The sequence below is a fragment of the Nannospalax galili genome, unplaced genomic scaffold, assembly GCF_000622305.1.
Source record: "Nannospalax galili isolate Female #2095 unplaced genomic scaffold, S.galili_v1.0 scaffold450, whole genome shotgun sequence".
Classification (NCBI taxonomy): Eukaryota; Metazoa; Chordata; class Mammalia; order Rodentia; family Spalacidae; genus Nannospalax; species Nannospalax galili.
This window is the reverse complement of record NW_008329134.1, coordinates 2,919,652-2,946,644: the sequence shown is the minus strand read 5'-3', so window position 1 is coordinate 2,946,644 and position 26,993 is coordinate 2,919,652. Positions and strand designations below refer to the sequence as shown.

General features: G+C 38.4%; 1 protein-coding gene across 2 annotated transcripts in view; it reads right to left on the bottom strand.

The window, feature by feature from the left end:
• The window catches only part of Snx13 (sorting nexin 13), a 147,300-nt gene extending 120,752 nt beyond the window's left edge, over positions 1-26,548 (bottom strand). For both annotated transcript variants that reach the window (XM_017798032.2, XM_008832713.3), the window contains exon 1: positions 25,415-26,548. In XM_017798032.2, coding sequence (XP_017653521.2) covers positions 25,415-25,909 — 495 coding nt within the window. In that variant the 5' untranslated portion in view covers positions 25,910-26,548. The remainder of the gene's footprint in view (positions 1-25,414) is intronic.
• Positions 26,549-26,993: the final 445 nt, after the last annotated feature.

Here is a 26,993-nt window from a genome sequence, read left to right as displayed (position 1 = left end):
AAGTTAAGGCACAGAGCCAAGCCCATTCACAAAGGGATCCAAGCATTCCTTCAACCTACTTTAATCTGAGAATAAAACCAATCACCTCAGGAAGAATTCAGTGAAGAAAGAAAAGCCTTCAGAAATCACAAAGAGGGACTACAAACAGAAATTTCTGTTATCTGCTGAAGTGAGAAATAAAAGGGACTAAAGAACACTGCTTTCCAAGCACACTTGTGGCTATCTTTACACACAAGAAAACCTGTAACTCTCAGGGCTGTTTTCACTTTCTTGAAGTTTATTCACACAATCCTCCAATATTCTTGTTTTCTAATCCATCAGCTTTTACTAAATCATCTGTACTATGAATTGCCAAACTGTGCCACCAGATCAGATCTATCTCCCAAGCTTCAGAAATCTATATTTAACTACATTGAATCCTGCCTGAATTTCTCATGCATACCATAAACTCATCATGTATAAAATTAAGTTCACTGGGGCTGGAGAGGTGGCTCAGCAATTAAGAGCAGAGAATGTGCTTGCAGAGGACACAGGTTCAATTCCCAGCATCCACATGGTGGCTACCAACCATTCACAACTCCAGTTCAAGGATATCCAATGCCTTCTTCTGACCTCCTCAGGCACTGCAGGGGAAGGTGCCCTTACACACATGCAGGCAATATGCTCATACACATAAAAAAATTAAAATTAAAAATTAAATTTATTGCATTCATCAAATACCTTCTACATTCCCTTAAAAGGAGGGAATGATGCCTATCCAATTATTTTAAAATGTCAGAACTTATAGTTTAAATGTCTAAGACTATCCTTTTAGAACTTGCTCATCCTACCAGTTAGGAAAGCCTGTCCATTTTATGTCCTCAGTGTCTCCTGGGGGCCTCCCCTGTTCACTTTTAAAGCCTAAGGCAAAGCCTCCATTGCAGCTGCCTGACTGTAATTCCTGCCTCTGCTACATTCTCTTTACTGCCAAAACAATCAAAATTTGATAAACACTCTGAAATACCTGACTTTTCCATGAGCAGGACAGGTTCTCTCTCTCCTGTCTCCTAGGGTGGATTACTTTTCCACTCTAGGGAGATCCTTTGAAGAACCAGCAGTTTTATCTTTCAGTTTTATCTTTCCTTACAAACACCTCTGCATCTTTGGAGAGAGTATTGGTTCTTTTTTGCATTCTCTTCCTCCACTGCACTATTTAAAATGCTGTGGTAGCTGTTTATGTATATCTGCCTCTTTCAGTTGGAAGCTTCACTCATTCACTAAACACATGTATCTATGATTGATAAGATCTACAATTTCAAAAGTAGATAGAACAAAGTTTTTAAACTTGAGATACTGTTGGTCTTGCAAGATAAAAATACACATATATGTATATAATTATAAAATATACAGTCAGTAAAATGACAGAAATGTATCAGTTATTAAAAGGCATTGGGGAGGATCATATCACTGCAAACAGGTTGGATGGTGAATCAGAGGCAGCATCTTTGAAAAAGTGACATCTAAGATTAGTCTCAACAATGAAACAGGATACAGCCAGTAGAGTTCCTGATGAAGAGCCAAGAGCTTAAGCACTCTAGAAAGAAATGCTGTTCCATGGAGAGACACTGAAGAGATTTCAAAAGGTAGATCAAGGGAAGTCATTGAGACATTCAAATTTAAACCATTCTATCAGTCACCTGAGATAGAAGGAGTCAATTCCACAAACAAGAAAACCATCAAATGGTGATTATATTCAACTTGTAAAGGTCAAAGCGGGGAATAGACAAAGGAGTAGAGTAAGCAGATATGGAGAAATATTTAGATGATCCATTTTATTAGCTTTGTCACTAAGTACATGGAACTCAGAAGTAGCCATTAGCTGTACCTTTACAAGCTTGAGTAATTACTAGGTGACTAGGCAAGTCATCTTTCAGATGTACCAAAACTTTTGACATTACACCATGACATAGTCATCTACAAAGTTCACACTCAAGAATTGTGTGGCTGAGTTACGAAAGAAGTGCAAAAACATCTGAAGTTTTAAGCTAAAGATTTTGTGCTGAATTGCACTCTGGGCTAGAGCTATAAAATCATTATTATCAATAGATGATAATCTTAAAAGCAGTAATAAATCATGAAGAGAGTAGCTGGTCAAGGGTAAAATATCGGTAAACATCACTTAAAGAGCAGGTTAAAACCATATGTGGTGGTTCATGCCTTTAATCCCAGCATTTAGGGAGGCAGAGGCAAGCAGACCATTGTGAGGTCAAGCCAACTTGGTCTACATGGCAAGTTCTAGGTCAGCTGGGACTAAGAGTGAGACCCTGTCTCAAATAAACCAAAAATATAAAAAATGAAAGACCAAGTAAAGAAAAATAGAGCCCATGAAGGCAACCAAGAAAGCATGCTCATGAAAGAAGAAAAAGAACCAGTAGTGGGTGAAGTCCTAAAAGCTAAATTCATAAGGAAGTGATTGGCAGCACCCAAAAGCAGACAAACCAGCAATATATAAACCAGTACATAGCCAGAAAACTTGGCAACAAAAAGGTAATTGTTGCTCTTATGGACAGTAGCATCAAAATAGTGAGCCAGACAGCAGTGGATTCAGGAGTAAAGAGATGGGAAAACAAGCAGAATATAAGGAAAAGTCTAGTATTGTGGAAGCAAAATAAAAGGACACGTGACATGAGGTACGTTTCATGGAGCAACAAATAATGGAGTCCAGGTCTGAAGAACATTTGACCTCTAATAAATAGCTCAGTTTCCAAATTATGATGTTTATGGTCAAGGAATACAGCACATTCAACTTCTAGCTCCCCTCATACCTAACAAAATTTCTAGAATTTGGTGACATGCATGAATAAAGAATGAATTCACTTGAAGTTTCTCTTTTTAAGATGCTGAGGTAATCTTACTGCCCAAAAATGAGCTCAGCAGACACATTCCTTGGATCTCCACCACTGAGAAGTATTAGAGATCACCTATAATTAATGATTACCAAAAATGTAAAGGATATAGAATGACCTATAGTAAATATGTTCAATCTTTTCTACTCAAACATAAGATCTAGTTAATAATCCCTAAGCAACAAATAGGAAAATAATACATACTATAAAAAAGGCAAGTTTCATGTGGCTACTAGTAAAGACCTTACTGTTTCCAGTGAATACACTAAGAAGATCCTATTAAACAGTATAATTCTTATAATATGAAAAGCATGATGCTTAGGTATTTTTCAGAAAGAAATTATTTCATCAAACCCCAATTCTTTTAAGTAATAGCTAATCTTGGTTGCCGAATTGGTAGGCCTGGGAAGAGGGCACTTCAATTGAGGATTGCCTCCATATGATTACGCTGTGGGCCATTTATTTATTTATTTATTTATTTTTTTTTTTATTAATGATTGATGTGAGAAGACCCAGCCTACTGTGGGGAGTGCTACTCCTAAGCAGGCAGTCCTGGGTTGCGTATGGAAGAGAGCTGAGCAAGGTAGAGGAAGCAAGCCAGTAGGCAGCCTTCGTCTGCTGATTCTGCTTCAGTTTCTGCCTCCAGGTTCCAACCTTCAGTTCCTGCCTTGATTTCCCTCAATGACGGATTGTGACCTGGAAACTATGAAATAAAAGACGTATGTTCTCCTTCATTTGTAGATCCTAGCACCAAATCTTTATAAACTAGTATCCCAGTCAACCCCATAAAAGTAGCTTCTTTTTTCAACAAAGATTATTACAGAGTTACACCACTGGTTGGTCACACACAAAAAATTGTCTGTGAATCGCCCAAGTCTAGGTGGCACATCTAGGATGCAATCTCTATACCTAAGACTCTCAGAACATAGAACAATGGATGAAAAGAACACTAAGGCATCTTTCAATTCTCGTCAATGCTGCCTCATGCAACAGAGGGTCAGGAACACAAAGGGCCACAACTAGCCAAAACACAGAGAATTAAGAGTCCGCAGAGTGCGGGGTCCTTCGACAAGACTCCTATATTGAGGTCCACCCACCCAGGGCTCAGGGACCATTGTGAAAGATGGGGAGGAAAGATTGCAAGAGGCAGGGAGGAGGTGCATGACCATACGGAAATAGTTCTACAGGCGCCTGGGACCCTTACAAACCTACAGCAATGGTGTCAGCATGCACAAGGCCCATGCAAATTTTAGGGAGACAAAAACCCAGCACAGAACTGTGGAAATGAACAGAAAACACCAATTTTATTCGAAGAATTAATCATTAGCAGCTGATTACTGCTGTGTGAGGAAGAGCTGATCTTCTTGGAGAGAGAGACTCGAGATAGGCTGACTAAACTCCAGTGGGTGAACTTGCACTGAGAGACATCTCGGGACACTAACTTTACATAATAGGCCTTAATACAAATGACAGAATGTATGAACTCCAGTGGGGGGGGTACCAAAGGGGAAGGGGGTACAAAGATGATTTTATGTATGAATACATAAAAATTCAATTTAAAAAAAAGCAAGGGGGGGCGGACTGGAGAACATGGAATGGTATGAGCAGACTTCACTGGGTAAATGAATCTCCAGTGCACAGATTGTTGGGAAAAAAGGAACTTGGGTGGAAAAACTTTTTCCTCTAATAAATCTGAAGAAATAAAAGAGAGAGAGAGAGAGAGAGAGAGAGAGAGAGAGAGAGAGAGAAAGCCCTTTCCCTCCAAATTGTTTTTGCTCAGTGTTTTGACACAGCAACAGAAAGCTAACCAAAACAAGCGTATATACTAATTATTTGACCATGAGGCATCCATTGTGCAGCTAATATGGTGAAATTTAATCTTCTATAGTTAAAATTGAGTTGTTTTGTTTGCTTTGTTTTGTTTTGAGACTGGGTCCCACTATAGCCCCAGCTAGTCTAGAACTCCCTAGGTAGACCAGGCTGGCCTCAGTATCACAGAGATCTGCCAACCTTTGCCTCCTGAGTGCTGAGATTAAAGGTGCACACCACCACTGCCAGGTAAAATTGTAATTTTTTCATTCTTTGAATACTTTTGTATGCTGTAGTTTTCTTATAAGTACTAATAAACTAAATTTCTAAAATGTGACCCAAGGAAAAAGTAAATAAAAAATTATAGTTTTCTATCTGTCAAACTGTAACCAAAAAAGAAATTAGATAATCTACAACAATGAAAAATAATTTCAAAAAACATAAAATCTAGAAGAAAAACTGTATTAAAATACTCATGGGCATGTTTCCAATATCAACTATTTTCAGACTTCTCAAGGTATTCAATGCTTAGTATGATGTTTACTACTTATCCTATTAAGAGTAGATACATATGCACTGAAAACTCAGATACAGCAAAAAATCAAAAGACTCACCATCCTACTTTCATAAGATCACAGACTATAGCAAATCCAAATGAGAAAGGCCCAAATTTTCCTTAGGAAACAGCTGTGGATATAGTCCAACATTATAAATGATGACTTCAGAGGCTGGAGAGATGGCTCAGTGGTTAAGAGCACTGACTCCTCTTGCAGAGGACCCGGGTTCGATTCCCAGCACCCACATGGCAGTTACAAAATGTCCTTAACTCCAGTTTCAGGGGAATCCAAAGCCTTCTTCTGACCTCCACAGCACTGCACGACATGGGTGCACTCACATGCATGCAGGTAATACACTCATACACATAAAATAAAAATAATAAAATACAGTATTTAAAAAATAAATGATGACCTCAGTTACTGGAAAAATCATATAGTATACTACAATATAAATAAAACTAAACTGCACAACGCATCCTCATAAAGTTAAGATAACTGACTCGCTGGGCAGAGCTGTCTAACAAATAACAAGTGAATTTTTAAAAATAAGTCATATCTGTATCCACCTAAGCATCAGGCAGATCAACGAAAGCAATTCAAAAACGGAAAATAAGACAAGCATAATGGCTCCTCAGTTTCCACCTTGTTAGTAAGCACATCTGATATGAACACAAAACTACATTCCACAGCCCAGTGATTAAATGTATACTTCTGATATAGCCTAAACCTCACAACCCATCACAAGCTTTATCAGCCTTGGCATCATGGCCTCCAAAAGTTATTCTGTCTTTGATAATTCAAAAACATATTGAATAAAGTCACTATATACAAAATCATCTTAACAAATAGAGCCAGGGAAATAGTTCAGTCGATTAAGGCACTTGGCACCAGGCCTAACAGTTTAAATTGCTTCCTGGGATCCACATGGTAGAATGAAAAAATAGACTCTTTAAGTTGTCCTCTGACCTCCTCATACAACCTGTGGCACATATATGCCCCCACACATACAAACTCACAAATACAATAAAAAAAAATACAATATAAAAGCTTTAGTTGTGACATGTACTTCGCTTAGTAAGAGCAAATAGGTTTTAATTACTAGTTAACATGATAATACTATCATTATGTGAAAGTTGTTTTCAGTTAGCATACTATTTCTTATTTCTCCAACAAGCTATTACCAGTTTTATTATTTTACAGTATTATTCTGACAATAAAATACTGAAATTTATTTAAATGTTTTGAACAAAGTTTTCATTCAAAAGCAACTTCATACTTATCATATTTAACAAGGGTAGTTTTTAAAGCTTACAAGTACTGGACTTCTAAGGGTTTTCATTTTAAAGGATATTTTCAGCACTCTGATGACAGTTACGTCTGATGTCTCATATTTTCCAAGTTCAACTGTACAAAAAAATGAAGTTACATGTAAAAATAATAAATAATAAATAATAAGATGGTTGGTTGTAAGGTCTGGTGGCAGGCTCAAGAGCCTTGTCAAGTTCAAAACCCAACCTGGGCTCACTGAGTTGCAAGTTAGCCTTGATTATACAGGAAGTCACTGCCAAATAAGTAAGTAAATATCTGTTACAAGTAACCCATTTTTTCTTACACCAAATCAAAGTAGTAATTATATGAATCAGCATCAATAATAACTTTCCAATCCCATATACGGTTAATCTTTTAGGTAATCTAGGCTGTTTCTTTATGACGCTTACTTCAAAAACCTCTATGCATAAAAATCCTAATGCTCATAAAAGGAATTTGCCTAGATGAGACTGCTTTCACTCTGTATCTTAAGCCTATACTATTTGTTATACATTGAAAAAAGTAAAACCTATCAAATCTGGGGCTGGACAACTTAAAAATTCCTGAAATGCAGCAAATATAAGACAGTAAAAGTTGTCTCATTCACTCTGGTACCCAGAAGATACTCCCCCAAAGCAGCACAAATGGATGAAAAGTGAAATACTAGACCAAACCCACCAGACTGAGATTCCTTGCTGGCCTAAAATAGAACAGATAGTCTACAACCACTATACAAGTTAGGGGAGCTGTGGGGCAATAGCCCAGTCTTGTGATCTCCCCTTGGATCTTGTATAATCAATCCACACCCCTTAAACAGGGTAAGGTTAGAATTTCCTATGAATTTCAATGCAATAAAGGTTTACACTGACATCTGAGAACTGTTTAACCAAATTCTTACTATAATCCACCACAAGAACCAATGGACATATTTTCCAACTATTTCTGAACCTCCTGAGCCCTGTTATCCTTGGTTACCACCAAGAGCTGAATTTGTTATCTGTCCTGTCCTACACTCTAACCACTGTTCTAGCTTCTTCCTCCTTTATCCAATTTCCTACTTTTCCCTCCTCCTAAAGTTTCCCTTCAGACCCCTTCTGTTCCATAAAAAAGTAACACTCCCATGTCATCAAAACCTTGACTAACTTGTTTCAAGTAAAAACCTGTTTCACCTGAAACCTCTGTCTGCTTATTTTTCATTTACCACAATTTATCATATCTTTCATTTATCAGTATCACCTCAACTTCAAGGTGCCAGTCATGATCCCAGGCAGTTTTCTAGAAAAAACAGTAATAATAATTACAAATCTGCTCCTGCATAGTATCTGTATATTAAGGACTACTTGAGGAGGGGAGGGACAAGAAGCCATTTCAAAATTCCACTATCCACACTAAACCACATACAAATTAAATCAGAACAGCTAAAGTCAGGAGCCAAGTGTCATAATCTCCAATGTGCAGCATTGTTAAGGTCACCGGTGGTTTTTAAAATTCCCAGGTGATTCCAATCTGCACTGATTCCCAAAGCATTGCTAATCATTCACTAAAAATGGATACATGACATGCATCTTTATCCCGCATACTAGATAGCCTTGAGTCATCTCAACATGCTCCCAGATAACACCCCACACTCTTTTAATAAGCATTTCTTTCAGGTGAGGCAACTTTCACTACAGCTCCATTTTAAACATTACAAGAACACACATCCCTTATTCACCTTGTCTTCTGTGAGTAGGAAATGAAGAAACATCTATTTTATTCTCCCCCAGTTTTAAATTAGTTATGCTAACTACATTTACACTGCAATGTCATTACAAGTTCCAGACTTAGGTTATTCTACATTTTACCTTTTAGCCCACTGTTGTACCACTTCCCTTTTTAGACTGAACTCCAAATTTCACCATTTCAAAGATTCTCTTACTAGTATCCTCATCTTTCAGTGTATGTTGGAATTATCACTTATTTTTCCATAGTTACCACATGCAATAATTCTATGAAGACATAAAACTGTGTACATATGCCCTGTTTACAGTGATATTCCCAAAGCTAAGTGAAACATCCAGCACATCCAGTAGACTCCCAATAACTAAGTACTAAGTACAACAAAAGACAGATCTGGTAAATCATTCCAAACTAGTGTTTTGGAACTCAAGATGCTTTTTCAAGCCATTCCTAGTGATACAGACTCACCACTTTATTTCCCTTTCCGAGCATTTTTACACTTAGGTTTCATTTGCCCTTGGATTCTGTGTAAAGTCATTTACTAAGGAACTACTTTTTAATGAGAAGTAAAGATAAACAAAAGTTACTGTAAAAATGAGATGAAAATTATAAAAGAGGAAGATAATTCACATTATTTTCAAAAGTAATTTTTCCAAGTTTAGTGAAAAATTTCTCATATGTAGATACAGAAAAGAAAAATTGGGGAGATTCCCACAGTTTAAAAAAGAAAAACTAGGGGCTGGGAAGATGGATCAGTGGGTAAACTGCTTTCAGCACAGCATGAGAACCTGAGTTCAGATCCCCAGCACCGATGTAAAAAACTGGGCACAGCAGGACACATACATCTGTAATTCCAGCACTCAGAGGCAGAGACAGGCTTGCTGGTCGACTGGTCTAGCCAGTAAGTGAGAGACCCTGCCTCAAAAAAATAAGGTAGAGGGCTAGGAATCCAGCTTATCTTACATGCATGATACATGTGGCCCTGAGTTCAATTCCTAGCACCACAAGAAATAATAATAATAATAATAATAATAATAATAATAATAATACATTTGGATTAGTGCATCAGTTAACTGTACTTGGAAAAGTTTTTTCTTGCTGTAAAAGGCAATTATCACACATATTCACAACTAGTCAAGGTTCAGAATAAGAGAATTCAGAATGCTCAGCCCAAAAAGGGACTTTCCTGCTACTTTCACATTCCCAAGGCTCAGTGATCTTAGATGAAGAGATGGAAAGATTATAAAAATGTGAGGTGGTAGATGATTACAGGGAAAGTGTTTTCTAGATGGCTGGGGAGTTGCATATATGAACAAATCTGAACCTTTAAAGCCAGAAAATAATTTTTTAATTTCATAATAATTACTTAATTTTTTAAATTTTTTTATTTATATGTCTGTTATATCTGCATGTATATAAGTGCATCTGTGTCATGCAGTGCCCGCAGACAACAAAAGAGGGAGTCAGATTCCCTGAACTAGAGTTACAGACAGTTGTTAGCCTCCATGCAGGAGCTGGGATTCAAACCCAGGTCTTCTGCAAGAGCAGCCAGTGCTGTTAATCACTAAGTCACTTCTTTAGTCCCAGATTAAAAATTTTAGATCAAGTATGTTTTGAAAATTGACTATGAAATATGCTGTCAAAATTTATTTGGACAGCTGGGTGTGGGAGCATATACCTTTAATCCCAGCACTTGGAAGGCAGAGATGGGTAGATCTCTGTGAGTTCAAGGCCAGCCTGGTCTACACAGCAAGTTCCTGGCCAGCTGAGGCTACAGGGAGATCCTGACTCAGAAAGACAAAAAACTTTTTTTAATTAAAAAGTTAAATATATAAATAAATAATTGATTTGGATATAACATTTTTAAGCATCTATGACTATTTTGTTGGTAAATGTATTTAATTTGGAACAAAAGCTAAATTTCATCAAATGTCTTCTGGATATTTATTATAATATTCTGTTTTTCTCCATTGATCAATTGGTAAAGTTATGAGTTATAATAATTTATGCCCAATAATGATCCTTTTTTCATACCTTCAATGAATTCTATTTAATTGTATAGCATATATATTTTTAGCATATATTTTAATATAAAATCTGACAATTTTATTTACAATTTTACATGAATATAAGTAAAATTTTCTGTAAATCTCAGATATAGTAAATGAAAACAGGTTACAATTTTATATACATATGAGCTTATTTTTAGTGTGCACATAGATCATAAAAAATTAGTTATGAATACTTACATGTGGAAGAGATAAGACTTCTGTGTAATTACACTAATCTTAAATAAACAGAAACAAGTTTCTAAAGTAAAAAGTTATGATTTCCAAATGATAAGCCTAACTCCATCTAGGGTTAAAGTGAGAAAAGGGACAGAGGGAAGGAAGGGAGGGAGGGAGGGAAGATTGATTTTTATCAATATTATGTGACATTCCGAAAATATTGAGGGGCTGGAGAAATGACTTTGCAATCAAGAGCACTTGCTGTTCTTGCAGAGGACTCAGGTTCAGTTCCTAGCACCCACATGGCAGCTCATACCTGTCTGTAACTCCAGTTCCAAGGAATTCAGTGCCCTCATCTCTGTGAGCACTGATGTGGTACACATACTTTCAGGCAAAACATGCATACACGTAAATAAAAATAAATCCAATTTTTTTTAATTAAATGTTTAGAATTATGTTACTAGTGACTTTAAATATATCCTTCAAAATAAGCATATTAAAGTGTTATGTTTCTTATAAAACAGCTAATAACAATGGTTTTTTAAATTGTACTTAATTTCTTCTAAAATTCTCTCTGAATAATGGAGAGGATTTTGAGCCATTATGTTCTTTGAAATAACTAAGGAAATGTTTTAATGCAGAAAAGGGATGTTTGTCTATATATTTTTTCAAGGTAAGAAAGAAAGTATCAAAAAAGAAATTAAACTCTTTGAAAATGTAGATTTCTCATCAGCTTCCTACTCCATAACATTATTCTCTTCAGAATCCCTCTCTATTTCACTAAGTATAAAACATTAAATTTTGACATAGTACAGCATTGTGCTTGGCATTTCTAACTCAGCAACTGTCTACTGTCTACCTACTCTATCTGGGCCACATTATAGTCAAAAGCCTCCAAAGAGCAAAAGCATCCTCTATCATTATTAAAAGTAAGCTTAGTTCTGTGAAACGCAGTATCATTTCTTTAGCATAACTGAATTAGAGTAAATTTAGTTTATACAACAACAAAAACTATTCAAAAGTGGCCCTCTACCTAAGTACACAAAACCTGTATCACAGCCGTTCATGGGCACAAAGCAAATTAAAACAGGCCATATTTATAAAGGGACCCTTTATCCTTCATTCATGCAGAGCTACAATACTATGGCTATTTCCAACTTTTCACTTCTGCTTTTCTCCATAATATCTGATTCAAAGAGAAATGAAACAACAGGACGCTGTAACAGTGAGGTTAGCAAGATTCCCACAGTGCGACACAGTGGCACTGATATGTCACTTACCTGCTAATCCTTCATGTCTTTCTTAGGAAGATACAAACTCATTATGTGCTGACTATTGACCCAGGACCCTTGCTAACTGTTCTAAATACTCTAACTCTGACAATTCATAACATAAATTATATTATCAACTATTTACTACATATACAGAAACGGTAACGTCACAGAACCAGAACATGAACTGAGCCTGGTTAGTTTATTTATCTTGGTTTTGTTTTTCTGAGACAGTGTCTCCCAGTAGCCCAAGCTATCCTGGAACTTGCTATGTAGTTCAGGCTGGCCTTGACCTCACAGATATCTGCCTGCCTCTGCCTCTGCCTCCATAGTGCTGGGATTAAAGGCAAGGGACACCACACCTGGCCAAGAAAAACATATTTAAACTCAAGTACATGCAGTATAACAAGAAATAAAAGTGGCAAACAAACATTATATACTGGGGCAGCTTTTTCAATTTATTTGAGAGAAGGAGGAAAGGATGAAGATTGGGGAAAACTCCTAAGAGCATACTACAGGCTTCAGATATAGAGGAAAAACAATAAGGACAAAAGCAGGGAGAAAGAAAAAAAATTAAGATATATACTAAATAACAGTGACAAAAAAAAAAAGAAGAGTCGCACACAGATTTACCCACAAAGGACCTTGATGGCATAATCTCCAACTGAGCAGAAAGTTACTGTAACAGAATCACCCCTCCCTGAGAACAACAGTTTAGTATTACATGAGCCTGCATGAGTACCCGTTGTTCAAAGACTGACATTATTTACATGCTTAAATACCCATAATTTTGATATAAGCAAAAATTGTATGTGTAATAAGTTGGCCCTAAATTAATTAATTGATTATTTATTTATTTATTTATTTATTTATTTATTTATTTTTGGTCTTTTTGAGACAGGGTCTCCCTGTAGCCCCAGCTGGCCTGGAACTCACTATGTAGACCAGGGTGGCCTCCAAATCACAGAGATCCACCTGCTTCTGACTCCCAAGTGGTGGGACTAAAGGCATGCACCACCACGCCCAGTCATCTGAATTATTTTTGTAACATATTATACAGTATTATTAACAGCAATGAACCAAGTACACACTGAAAACCTTGGCGATCCACTGTATTATTCTTACCTTTTTGTTCCCTATAATAACTTCACAGAATTTAACAAATCATACAATAGCCACCTATTTCATTTCTTAAAACCTCTAAGTTTGGAAATACTTTACAAGAAACTTTATCAAACTGACAAGAATGACAGCACTTTTCATATCAGAACGCTGCATGACAATGGCATTTAAAAAAGTCTAATATGGGAAGGTACTATAATTTTCTATTTCTTTTCATCTACACTAAAAGCTTTCATGGACACAAGAACACAATGATTAGCCAAAGTTTCTGATTATGGCCAAATCATATTATATTGGTGTTACCTCTCTTGATCTCCTCCTGAAATTAAGTATAAACCTAATTCTTATTTTTCACTTTAGAAATACAATATGTAAGTTTAAAAGTCAGAAAAACGCAGAAAGAGAAAAAATAGATTATCTGGGTCAAAGATGATTACTTTGCTCAGCACTTTAACTCTTCCTCAGTGAAACAAAGAACACAAAGAGCAACTTTAAATACTAAATTCTAAGTTTGGAAAATAAACCACTTGCTATTTGTATCTGAGGGGAACAATCAGAAAGCCCAGGATTTACTCAGCACTACTGTGGGAAACACTGCACTCCTTAGAATGTATGACTCCGCTCATAAAATCATTATGGCTTAAGTACCATGAACACAAGGTGTGGAGATGAGAAAAATGAGGCTCAGCAAGATTAGTAACTTTACCAAGGTCAAAAAATGTTTGGAATGACAAATTGAGAGTCAAATCCATGTAACTTGGTACCACCCATCAACTCAACCAAAAGAACACACATTTCTTAAAGTTTGAGATAAAGATGATTAATGAGTCCCAAGAGAAACATAATCTAACTTCCACAGTCATTCCTATAAGCTTTACATTAGTGTCTGCTATTTGAGTGAGTACTTAAAGCCATCAGACATTAATTCTGGAGGTCTTTTTTTTTTTTTCATGAAATTAGATTTAACAAACCACTGATTTTTTTAAAAAACCTTTATACAGACAACATCCACTAATTTTATAATCTATTGTTTCATTCTACACCTTTGCTGTGTTCTATTTGGTGTTTTCTTCCCTCTAGCCCAGTTTCTTCTCATCTAACAGAATCAGACTATCACGGCAGTTAACTATGTCGAACACTTGGGTACTACAGGAGAAAGAGATCACATAAAAATACCTGATATACTAAAATAGCTGCAGTTTGATTAAATACCAACGCTGCTTCTCAGAAGAGAATAATTATTAAAAAAAAAAAAAAAGTAGCTCAAACCCAGGAAGAGAAATCAAGAAGAAATTGCAAAGTATCTTACAGCTTGCAGAATACTGAGGACATATGTTATCTTGAAATCAGATCATTAGCTTATAAGACATATAATAACTTCAATAAGTAAAAAAAAAAATTGTTTTGTATTTATCTCTTCCACTGAAACAGTACCAATTTAATCAGTTTTACAACTTCCAAATCTCAAGATATGGTGACTCCAAAGGCCATATTCACATATGTTGGTTGTCAAAGAAAAAAAAAATAGGAAAATAAATCCCAACATAAAGAATTATATACTATCTTGTATATAATAGGCTAAAAATAGTCTGTTTCAGGAGTGAAACCAATTCCAAATAAATGGAGCAACATGCAAGGACTTTTAAAAAATGCTGAGGTCAACAAGGAATTAGGATTCACCTTAGGGTCTTCAGAGATGCATGAGACACTAAAAAGGTTTCCCAGGAACTGCAGAAAGTAGTACCATAAAGTCAATAGACGTGAACCACGTTAGTTGATACGTACACACCTCACAGATCGTTACACAATTTAAACTGATTAGAGGAGAATTAGCTTATTAACAGTAAAATTCTCTGGTACATACTACTTCTGTATGACTATTACACTGGATGAAGAGATGGACAAAATGCCCTAACAACACTTTCTCTAAGAGTGACACTGAGAAGCATTTTAATCAAGAGATCATGATGGCAGTTTCCCTCCTGGCAAATGTGACCCCAAAATTTCCAACTCTGAAATCAATGATTAGAGTTTTACTCATACATACTTGTAAATTTTAAGGTAGCATTAAAAGCCATAACTGAAGCATTCAACAAAGTACCATGAAAATCAACTTTATTGTGCTACTAGAAACAAAGCCTTCTTCCGAACTATCTAGATCAGAATAAAAACTGTGGTTGGGGGGGTGCAGGGGGGGGTTGGTGAGACAGGGTGTCACTATGCAGCCCAGGCTAGCCTGGAACTCTCTATGAGACCAGGCTGGCCTCAAACTCACACCTCTGCCTCACGAGTGCTGCGATTAAAAGTGTGTGTTGTCATGCCCAGCTAGGAATAAAATGCCAGTAATTCATGAAATCACAATATATACTAAGCAGTAAGAGATACAAGATATAAATCCAACTCCTTGCATTTATAGTTTGCATAGATAAATAACAATCTGTGAGATTTTCTACTGTAGGGAAAATTACATCCTAACTAAAACCCTTCCTGCTCAACTTTTCTTTTTTTGTTTGGTTTGGGTTTTACGGGGGAGGGGGGTATCCACGTGTCCTGAAATACAATATTCAATCCCTGTTCTTAACTATATAAAATTTCTTACACACATAGATAATAGCCAATCCTTTAAGAATAATTATTGTGAAAACTTAAACTTATTGTAGAAAATCTTTCTTAGTAATCTTTCATTATTGCAATTTTTCTTCTGGGAACATTTAATATTCATTGAGTAACACATACTTTAATGCAAAGTACTCAGTTTAAAGCTCTGTTCTAAACTGTGGCATTACAACTCTAATCTCTGGTCCTGCGAGTATGCACACTAGTAGGAAAACCCACAAAGAGCAAGTAGGTGGAGGTTGAACCAGGAAAAGGAAACCAAGTATTATTTCTACTAAAGTAACAGAATTTGGCAAATCTAAGGATACTTGAAGTGTCTTTCTAGAAAAACAGAAAGCATATTTCAAGGCCTTAGAAGTCTGGCTTGGTGAAAGGACATGCCAGCAGCAGGAGCGTGGGGCCTCGGTAAATCCCAGCACCCATGGAAGAAACTCAGAGGTACTGTTGTTCCAATCTCCCCCATCCTTCTACATTATCTTGGGGAAATTAGCTGCAGGAGGTAGCAAAGAAATGTGGATGCTTCTGTTCCAGAGCCTGTCAGCCAAACTACAACACAGTTTTACCTAGTTCTAAAGCTACTCCAAGCCGTACTTAACTTTTAACCACATTCTCCAACCTTTTTTTCCTCTTAACGTTCACTCTGATTACTTGTTTCAGTCTAACAAAAGACACAAGGCCTGGGCTTTGACAGTCAAAGTGGCACAGAACTAAATTTAGCCCTGACAGTGAGATTTTGTAGCACAGGTTTCTAATCTGACTCACCACTCCCCCAGATCTTATTAGCATGTGCCTAACACAAAGCAGCCATACTCACATTTAGTAAATAAAGAGATGCACAAGAATCAACCAGTGCAACTTATAACTAAAGCCTTATAAATATTATCCATAACAACCTTTTTTTTTTTTCTAAGAACGTGCCAAGATGTTTTAATCCCAATTTTACTCAGAAGGAAACTAATGCTTACAAAGTTCAAAGAATTGGTCCAGCACTCCATCATTAAAAAAAAAAAAAGGTTACTCTGTATGTTACTTTACTACTGTAATGATACTGGTGACATATTTAAGTGTGCAGCACCATTATTCCACCTATACAATGGCTCAGTTTCAACTACTTTTTAAAATGTTAAAATAACTTAAAATCAGTAACTTTAAATCAAAGTTCCCTCTCTAGAATATTTAAGACAGTATACCATCAAAATAAAACCTGACTCTGAAATAGTTAACTCTAGATGACTACTACGTGAGGAAATATGTAACAGTCTGTGGAATCACAGACCCTCAATTCTGAAAAGCCATCATCTGAGAATCTTGCTCAGGGAAAGAAAATCTGCAAGGTCACTGAGCTGTGCCATCAAATGGACAATCACTGGCCAGCACTGGAAACTCTCAGGACAGAACCTCATTTCTCCCTTTAGCTCATGCCCCCTTCATTCTCACTGCTGCTTAGATGATACAGCTTTGTTGATCCCACCTACGGCATCCATTTCAAGCATCTTCTCATACTTTTCTAACATAAACTAGAAATGACATAAATCCTAAGTAATCATGAGTACTATATCTAAGCAATATGATAAAAAATTTTAAAATGGCACCTTTTATTTTCTGTAAGTGTGTACATGTGTGGGTAGGTGGATGTGTCTCTATGTGTGTCTGTGTGTCTGTGTAAAAGCAGATTTTACATTAAGAGATGAACAACAAAACATTTTGCAGGGACCCTATGATGCATAAATGCCTGAAATCTTTAAACCTATTTCCTACTTGCACCCCTAAATTTAACCCCTTATTTCCATAATATACAAAAAAATTATAAAAGTGTGACTGTTAGTGCTGCAAAACTTCCCATCATAAATATAACGTGCTGAAGAAACAATCTTTTATAAATTTCTGTGAAAAACTGGTCATCAATTTTGGGGGTCACCATTTGGGGGTATAATCTCACTGGTAGAGTACTTGGATAGCATGCAAAAGGTTATTGGGTTTGCGGGGGCAGGGGGCCTGGAGAGATGGCCCAGCAGTTAAGAGCACTGGCTGCTCTTGCAGAGGACATGGGTTTAAATCCTGGCACCCACATGGTCCGTAACTCCAGTTCCAGGGGAATCCAACACCCTCTTCTGACTTCCATTTGGCACTGCATGACACAGGCGCACTTACATATATGCAGGCAATATACTCAGACACATAAAATAATTTTTTAAAAAAAGGTACTGAGTTTGATCTTCAGCACAACACACACACACACACACACACACACACACACACACACACACACTTTGACCCAAAATTAGAGTGTTACAGAATCTTACACATTATTCTATCAACTTAGGGCTCCCAAGGAAGAATACTTAATGGAAATCTAAAAATTAAAAACCACCTTTTAATATTTCAAAATGCCTAATATAAAATATGTAACTGATATACAGTCATAGGGTTTAACTAAAATATCACCTTTTACAATTGTTTGTAATTGTATCAGCTCCTAATATTGATATGTTCTAGTTTGCTTTCTGTTGCTATGACAAAACACTGACCAAAACAAACATGGGGAGGAAAGGGTTTATTTCATCTTACTCTTCCAGCTAACAGTTCAACATTGAAGGAACTTAGGGCAGGAACTCAAGGCAAGAACCTGGAGGCAGAAAGTGAATCTGAATCCACAGAGGGAAGGCTACTCTACTTACTGGCTAGTTTCTGCCTTGCTCACCTACCTTCCACATACAACACAGGCCCACTAGGGATGGCACTGCCCACAATGGGCTGGTCCCTCCCACAGCAACTAGAAATTAAGAAAATGCCTCAAGACAAATTGGACTCATGAGGAGGGCCTCCACCAACAGGAAAGTGGGTGGGTAGGGAGGTGGGGTGGATCTGGAAGGAGGCTCTCAGGAGAGGAGGGATATGATCTATTGTATGCTGGGTGTGGTGGCGCACTTCTTTAGTCACAGCACTCGGGAGGCAGAGGCAGGCAGATCTCTGTGAGTTCAAGGCCAGCCTGGTCTACATAGTGAGTTCAGTTCATCTGGGACTAAAGGGAGATCCGGTCTCAAAAAGAAAAAAAAAAAAAAAAAAAAAAAAAAAAAAAGAAAGAAAAAAAGAAAAAAAGAAAAAGAAAATCTATTGTATAAAACTCTCAAAGAATAAAAAAACAATTTTTTAAGGAAGAAAATACCTCAAAAACATGGCTACAGGATAATCTACCTATCCAGGCAAGGCTTCAACTGAGAATCCCTCTTCCCAGGTGACTACAGTTTGTGTCAAGTTGACCAAAATTACCCAGCACATGAGGCTAAGGCTGGAAGATGTAATTTGTACCAATCTGTGCTATACACTGAGACCCCACTGAAAAACAAACGAAATAGCAAACACAGAAATGCTAGATTAAGAAATAATGAAAATAATTACTTTATATTCATGTCTAACCTCTCTGAAAACTTGGAAAAATAAGAAATACACAAGTCCTTTAAAATTCTTAAAAACATATATACCATTACTATTTTCCAATTAAAAGTAAATTCATCTGTTATTTACACGCGGTGCATGGTAAGGGGAGGGGTGCCTACCATGGCATGTGTCTGGAGGCCAGAGGACAAGTCTGTGGTATTAGTTCTCTCCTTCCACCTTCACATGGGTTCCAGGGACTGAACTCAGATCACCAGGCCTGTTCAGCAAGTTCCTTTTACCCACTGAGCCAACTCATGGGCCTTAAAATTAAATTTTTGGAGATGAGTGTGTTATAATGCTTGCTGCACAAGCATGGGCACCTGAGTTCATATCCCCAGTACCAATGTAACTCAGCACAGCATCATATGTCTGGTGTCTGTTAACCTTGTGCTGGGGAAATAGAGACCGGAAGACACAGGAGGTTCAGTGGCCAGCTAGCCTCACCAAATCAGCAGATTCCAGTTTCTGTGAGAAGCAGTCTAAAAGATAAGGTGGAGAGCAATAGAGAGAGACTCCCTTCGTTGACACCTGGCTTCCACATGCACAGGCAAGTGCACACACACACATGCACCACACACATACAAGTCAATAAAGAATTTAAAGAGAGAAATCTCATAGAATGGCAAAAAATATTTGCAGCCATACTTCTGAAAAGGGTTAGTGGTCTCTCTCTCTCTCTCTCTCTCTCTCTCTCTATATTTTTTTTATATATATATATATATATATATATATATATATATATATATAATCTCCAATAACCCATTTTAAGGTTATGAGCAAAGGACAAGAACAAAAATCTCAAAAAAGATATGAACACATGAATGAAAAACTGCTCACAATTTTGAAAATGTAAATTAAAGCCCCAATGAGATTTTACTTGACACCTGTTAAAATGTCTATTACCAACAGGATGAAAGATAACTAAACTAGCATGGATGGTAACGTAAAGTACTGTAGCTTCTATGGAATACGATACAGGGTCATTCCTTAAAAACCTGAAGCAGAATGACCACAGGACCCTGCAATCCCACCTTTGGATGTACATTCAAAGACCTGAACTAACTTTGTCAAAGGGATATGTGCATTCCTGTGTGTATTACAAGACTTTTCACATCATCCAGACAGTAATCAATCCAATTGTCCATCAACAGATGAATAAGGGGAACATTTACTACAGCATGGGTAAGCATGTAGAACACTATAATAAATGAAATAAATCAGGCAAAAAAAAAGCTTCATGGTCTCACATACAGACTACAAAAATATGGATTCAAAGACATAGAGAGAATGATCTCTTCCAGATAAAGAGATGGGGAGTGGTTAAAATTACAAAATTTCAGGTAAGAAGAAATCTTGTAATCAATTTAATAGAGGGACTACTGCCCATATGTATATTAAAATAACTAAGTAAGCCAGGCGTGGTGGCGCACACCTTTAATCCCAACACTTGGGAGGCAGAGGCAGGTGGATCTCTGTGAGTTCAAGGTCAGCCTGGTCTACATTGTAAGTTCCAGGCTAGCTGGGGGCTACAGGGAGACCCTGGCCCAAAAAAAAAAAAAAAAAAAAAAAAAAGTTTTTTTAATAAATTTGAAAAAAAAACTAATTTTCATTAAAAAATGAAAATAATAAGTAAAGGTGACTATAGAACCTGGAAATGCTGTTGCTGCTATTAATGCATAATACTGTTACTGGCAACTTTACATGTATGTAATTTTAATTTTTGGAAATTTTAACTGCATTGTCAACTTTGAGAAAATGTATCTCACTTTACTGTGGTGAGTTGGCATGTCACAGAAATTAACAGCCATATTGGGATAGAAATGTTAAACATAATTTTTTCCATTTATACAGGGGCAATGCACTATATTAAACATGTAAAGTCTTATCTACAGGGATATGATTACAAAAAAACTATATATATTTGGTCTTTTTGAGACAAGGTCTCTCTTTAGCCCCAGTTGGTCTGGGACTCACTATGTAGACCAGGCTGGCCTTGAAGTCATAGAGATCCGCCTGCCTCTGCCTCCCAAGTGCTGGGATTAAAGAAGTGCATCACCATATCCAACTAAAGTATTCTTTAAATAATGAAAAAAAGTATGTGAAGTGATAGGTATGTTATTTAGCTTTACTTAATCATTTTACATGGGACACATTAATTCAAAATACCACACCGTACTCTATCAAATATACACAAATGTTTGTACATGTAAAATATTAATAAAAACTCTTAAATCTTAAAAAGTAGTTAGCAATATTCAACTTAGCTGCTTTAAACACACTAAAAAATGCTGTGTAGACTAGCCAACCAGGCTCTTTCCAGTGCTAACTTTCCACTCTTTTTATAAAATCCTTTTCACACTTCTTCACATGCCTTGACTACCAATACACCTAGGAGTTCTTGTTCTGTTAGTAGTCTGTTTAAAGCCATTAATTAATAATTAAAGAAATGACTCATACAGCTTAAGGATAGATCCATCCCAAGAGTATTTCTACCATAAATATATTAATAAAGTCAAGTCATATTTTACATACTACTTATGGGCGTGTGAGTCCATGTGTGCTCTAGAAACTCAGAGACCCTTCCTTGATGCCATCTGCATCTCAGGATTTCACCAAATAAAACAGAGTAAGTTCCTAGGGTCTCCGTGGATAGATAACTTTACAACATTGTTATAAATTGTGACCCTGTGGGTAAATGCCCATCAAAAGCCTGAGAAGTCCTCCTGAGAAGAAATCTACTTAATTTCCTTGGGTAAATATCCTCCTAACTTAACTGAACCACAAAGCTTTTTCCATTCCTTAACAACTCTTAACTTGAGACTTCTAAAAGTCCTACCATTAAGGCCTTATTCCATCTGTTTCATACTGGTAACCTTAAAATCAATAATCAGTGCTCAAATCTAAAAATCAATAGAGCTAGATGAAATAATTTAACATAAACTGTTTTACTTAATATCCAATTAGTGCCCCAAATTAGAAACCCAAACAACTACTCTCTCTGTCTCCCATGCCCCCATCTTGGTTGTTTTAAGGCAGGATCTCATGTAGCCAAGGCTTGCCTGGAACCAGATGATGACCTTGAACTCCTGATCCTCCTCCTGCCCCCACCTCCCAAGTGCTGGAATTACAGGTCTGCACCACCCTGCCTTTTCATTATTTGCACATGCAGAGAAGTGATAAATGACAATTTTATACAAAACAACCTCGAGTATGCTGCACTACAAGAACCAAGTTAGTACATTTTCCTGTTTTCCTACTTCTACACTGTTAACTACTATAAAATAATCCCAGAATCATAACCCTAATATAGCTTCTGAAATATTAAGAAAACTAAAAGTATTAATGAAAATCCAGTGATATGTCACAATATTTTAATGCTGTGAAAAATTCACACTAATTAAAACAAATTCTGAAGCAAATGAGCCCTAATTTTGAGATGTAAACTTTAAATTATTAAATAGAAAAAGAGAATATAAAACAAATAATTTTCAAGCCTATCATAACTTTTTTGTCAAATGTTATAGGAGAAACATTAAACATTTTAAAAACACAGATTGAAGCCAAAAAGTTAGAACTGAGAACTACATAACCAGGCCTATACCTTCAGTTCACAATGATCTTTCGGAGGTTTCAAAGTTCAATGCACATATTGGTTTGCTTAACTCATTTTCCCTTTTCCCTGATTTAAAAGTGCTCTTAATGAGTAACTCACTGTCTTCTCATTTCTGAAGTTTCAATTAAAGATATACTGTGACAAATGCTAAACTGAATAGCTTCATATGAATGTTCAGCATTACTGTCATGATCATACATCTACGTATCCCAACTCTGTTTTTTTTTAAAAAAAATTAAGGCCAGTACAGTGACAATATCAGGAAAAAAGACAGGAAGGGAGGGAGGGAGGGAAGAGGGAAAGGAAGATATTCCACACTGAGCCATGAAAAAAGGACAGGAGAGCACAGGATGTTTTATGAGTACTTCAGTGTGACTACTGGCTCTCCTGCTTGCTATATGATTTTTTAAAATATTCTATTCACTGTTTTTATGTGTACGAGTCCATTGCCCGCATGTGCACCCGTGTCCTGATAGGATTTTAATCAAGGTCTTTTCACCTTCTCAACCTGTTTTGTCATGCAGCTAATGGGGACAATAGCACCACCTCAGTGGTGAGATTTAAACACAGTGCTGCTCTACTTTTTGAATGGGAATGCTTGTTGAAAGTGAGGAATATAAAGGTAGGAAATCCTTTCACAGTGCAGCTTATCATCATGTATTGTGAGATCTAATGTGAATTCAAAGTTCTCTAAAACCTGCTGGTGTAAGTTACCACCTACACAAAGAGAAAAAAAATTCATTCGTATCCAAAATGTTTCAAAATGGGGCTGTTTTACCGGGCTTTAAAAAAATGACTCCAAAAAAGTTAGTTAAGCAAAAAGTCTCAAGTAATTGTTTTCTGTTCATTTTCTGACAATAATCAAACAAGGAAGTAAGATGCTTTAAAATCTATCAAAACAGCCAAAAACTACTCATGAAAGGCAGCTGGGCAAAGTGGTCAGTATTTGGAGCTGAGTCAACAGATGAGTTTTCTAGTTTCAACTATGTCTCTAATAATTGTGTGACCTTGGACAAATCTCTGGGCTTCAATCAGCTAATCTATAAAATGCCGACTGAAAATCCTAGATGAGATCAAAGTACAATTTAACCTGGTTTTACTTTGAAGAGGCAGCACAAAGTAGTGGTTACTGGAATAGCTCTGTAGCAACTGACCATGTCAAACCCTGTTCTGCCACCTGCAAGCTTGTGATGAACACACTGCACAGAGGGCAGCTTACTACGACCACTGTTTAAAATAGTTTTCTGAGTTATAACTAAGTTATCTGAAAAATACAAAAGTTTAGAATTTCAATCTTTCCAAACCAAGACACTATCATCTTTCCACTGGGAAAGGACTATCATGTGAAAAGATTAAAACTTTTTTTTGGGGGGGGGGGTCTTTTTGAGACAGGGTCTCCCTGTAGCCCCAGCTTCCCTGGAACTCACTGTCCAGGCTGGCCTTGAACTCAGGGAGATCCACCTGCCTCTGCCTCTCAAGTGTTGGGATTAAAGGCGTGCACCACCACACCCAGAGATAAAAACTTTTTTAAAGTTTTTTCAGAGATCGTTTCCTAGTATACAAACACCTCGGAAAAGTTGTTAATATAAGGCTAACTTCTCACTAAAATATCCCTTAAAGTTAAAAAATAAAATAAAACTTTGAATTTCTATTTACTTTTTAAATACACTACAACTGATGACATATAACCATTGTCTCTGACAATGAAATTAACTCCAGAAATTAAAAAAAAAAAAAAAGTAGAACTGGAAACTATACTGTGAACTTCTAACTCCTAGAAATGCGTGGTGGTTTGGATGTTAACGATCAACCAATAAGGACTGCCCAGGCACATCACCTGCCATATTCAGTGGCACAGATAAGCACAAACAGCAAAGTAGGAAGTTTCTCTGGTAATCAATTTCCAAGGTCTTGGAAAGCTAAGTGTGTCCTGTATAGCCGCTTAAAAGTCACTCATCTAAAAATAGTTTATTTTCTTTGGGGCCCACGGAGGATTGCTTCCCACTATTAACAATTTCCTATCAGCGCACAAAGAAGTCCAAACCAGTCCCTGACCTCAGGATCCTCCCAGAACTCAAGGGCAACACCTTTCAGATAGGACTTCAAGTTCACAAGCTTCAGTATTTTACAATGTTGTCCATATCTGCACAGACCATCCCGCACAGCTATGTGTCAACTTCGGTCATTAAACTAGTTGCACCAATTTAGTTCCTCCTCTCAAGTATTGCTAGTGCAGGCAAACTTCTTCAAAAAGTCTGCTTTCTGCAGTGGACAGTGGACACGATAAAAGGGAAACTGAGTGGCTCGTTGTTGTTGCCCTACTTCCATTTCAGGTCCACAGAGGGAAGTAGGGGGGCCTGGGCATCTCCAGAAGGTGGATGCCACACTCAACTCGGGGCTTGGAGGCCGGCAGCGGAAGGTGACGGGATGTGGGGGCAGGGACGAGGGACAGGGCCAGCGAGTGTGGCTGCAGGAGGGTGGCTCACTTCGCAGAGCAGTCCACCGGGGGGAGGGGGGAACGCCGGACGGCCACAGCCAGGATGCTGACCCAGCACCGAGGGGGCCGACACACCGTTGCCGACGCCGACCGGGGCGCCTTGGGGCAGCGGGTCGGGGACACCATGGAGGAGCAGCGACGAGTGGAGAGCTACAGCCGGGGCGACCGGCCAGAGGCGGCGGGAGGGGGGTGGAACTCTGCCGAGTCAGCACCGCGCCCACTCGGGGCACTTGTGAGATCCCCGAGACTCGCCGTGGAGGGCCGCGGCGGAGGTCGGGCCTGGCCGGCCCCGAAAGCGACGTTCCCCGGCAGCCAGCCGGCCGCCTTGGGTCAGCTCCGGGCGCCGCTTACCTCTGTTAACATCATTACACCCCGGGGAAGTGAGGTCCTCCCTAGCCTCGCCGCATGGCAACAGCCGTAGCAGCAGCGGAAACTGCCCGAGCCGCCGCCAAGGGCGGCAACTGCTCCTTCAATCCCGTCCGGGGCGGCGGCTTTACTCGGCTTCGCTGGCTTCCCCCGGGCCCGGCTGCTCGCGACGGACGCGCCGCCATCTTGGAAGAGCGACGTCCGCGTCTCCCCGCGACGTGCGCTCCCATTGGCCGACGCGCCAGCCGCGGGCGTCTTGTGACTGTCTCCATGGCGCCGGCGCAGGGAGGCACGGAGGCGGGCACTGGGCTGCGCGCTTGGGGGTGACCCGCTCCCGGGGCTTCGGTGTAGCGGGAACTTGGGGTCGCCCAGCCCTAGGGACGGGCGACCACAGCCGAAGCCTCGACGTGGGCTGGTGGCGCTGCGGATCTCTCGCGGCTTCAGGCCACGGAGGCTGCTTGTCTGCAGGGAAGCTCCCATCCCGCATCTCCCCGGCCACGCGGAGTCGTCGAACACTCCGCCGCAGTCCCCGGCACCGCGTGGTGCACCTGAAGCTGCCGCCTGGACGGTGGGACCTGAATTGGCTCTGTCCGAAACTTTGACAAACTTTCCTCTGTGGCTCCCAGTGACTTGTGTGCTGGTGCGCGACAGGTTGCAGAAGTGATTCGAGCTTATCGCCTTCACCTGATCCTGGCAGAGCTAGGACTGCTGCTTGGTGATTGGCCCAGAACCAACCCCTTAAAGTAAAGCATGTTTCGCCTTGGAGCTGCAGTCTCCAAAGTTTTATTGGTGTGTGTGTTTTCAGCTTTCTACGACGTGCTTCTTGTGTGTCACTGAGCAAATGTCAGCAGATATCTTTGTACGTAGTCCCAAATTAAATAGGACTGAAGTCTGAAATTCTGTGCATAGAACTCCCAAATCTGACTGCTTTATCAGTCCACTGCTATAAGGGCCAGTGTGCGAAAGCAGAGAGCTCATTTCTGGACTGTCAAGAAGTTCACCTGCACATAGTTGTGAAGATGTATGTTGCTACAAGCCACTTGCCAAGGAAAGTGAAAAGTGCTTGGACTAGAGAAATAAAACACTTTCATCTCATTCCTACAAAAGGTCTAAAAAAAAGATTGCTTGCTTTTGGGGTCTAATGGTGGCTGGGAGGAGGAAAAGGAGATGAGGGGTGTGGCGGGGGGGGGGGGGGGGGGGGGGGGGAGAGGCACAAAAGCCAGTTCCTTCTTCCTGTGCTTGAATCCTTTCCTTTAACAATGGTACTATTGTGCTAAATGTAATTTAAGGATGTACTCATAAATCCTCAAAACAGTGAATAAAGTAAATGTATTACAAACCTTATATTACCTCTATTCTGTTGTGTCAACACCAAGAAAAATTTAAGCCATCACAGATACTGAAGAAAAACTCTGACCCTGCTCTGTTCAATGATTGTACCAGAGTAGGTACAATTTTAATCTGCAACTTAAACCTAATTTCTTCTTTGCAATATGGCAAAACGTCTCTGTTATTACCAAATCAATCTATAAATAGGAAATAAGATTGGAAAATACAACCTGGC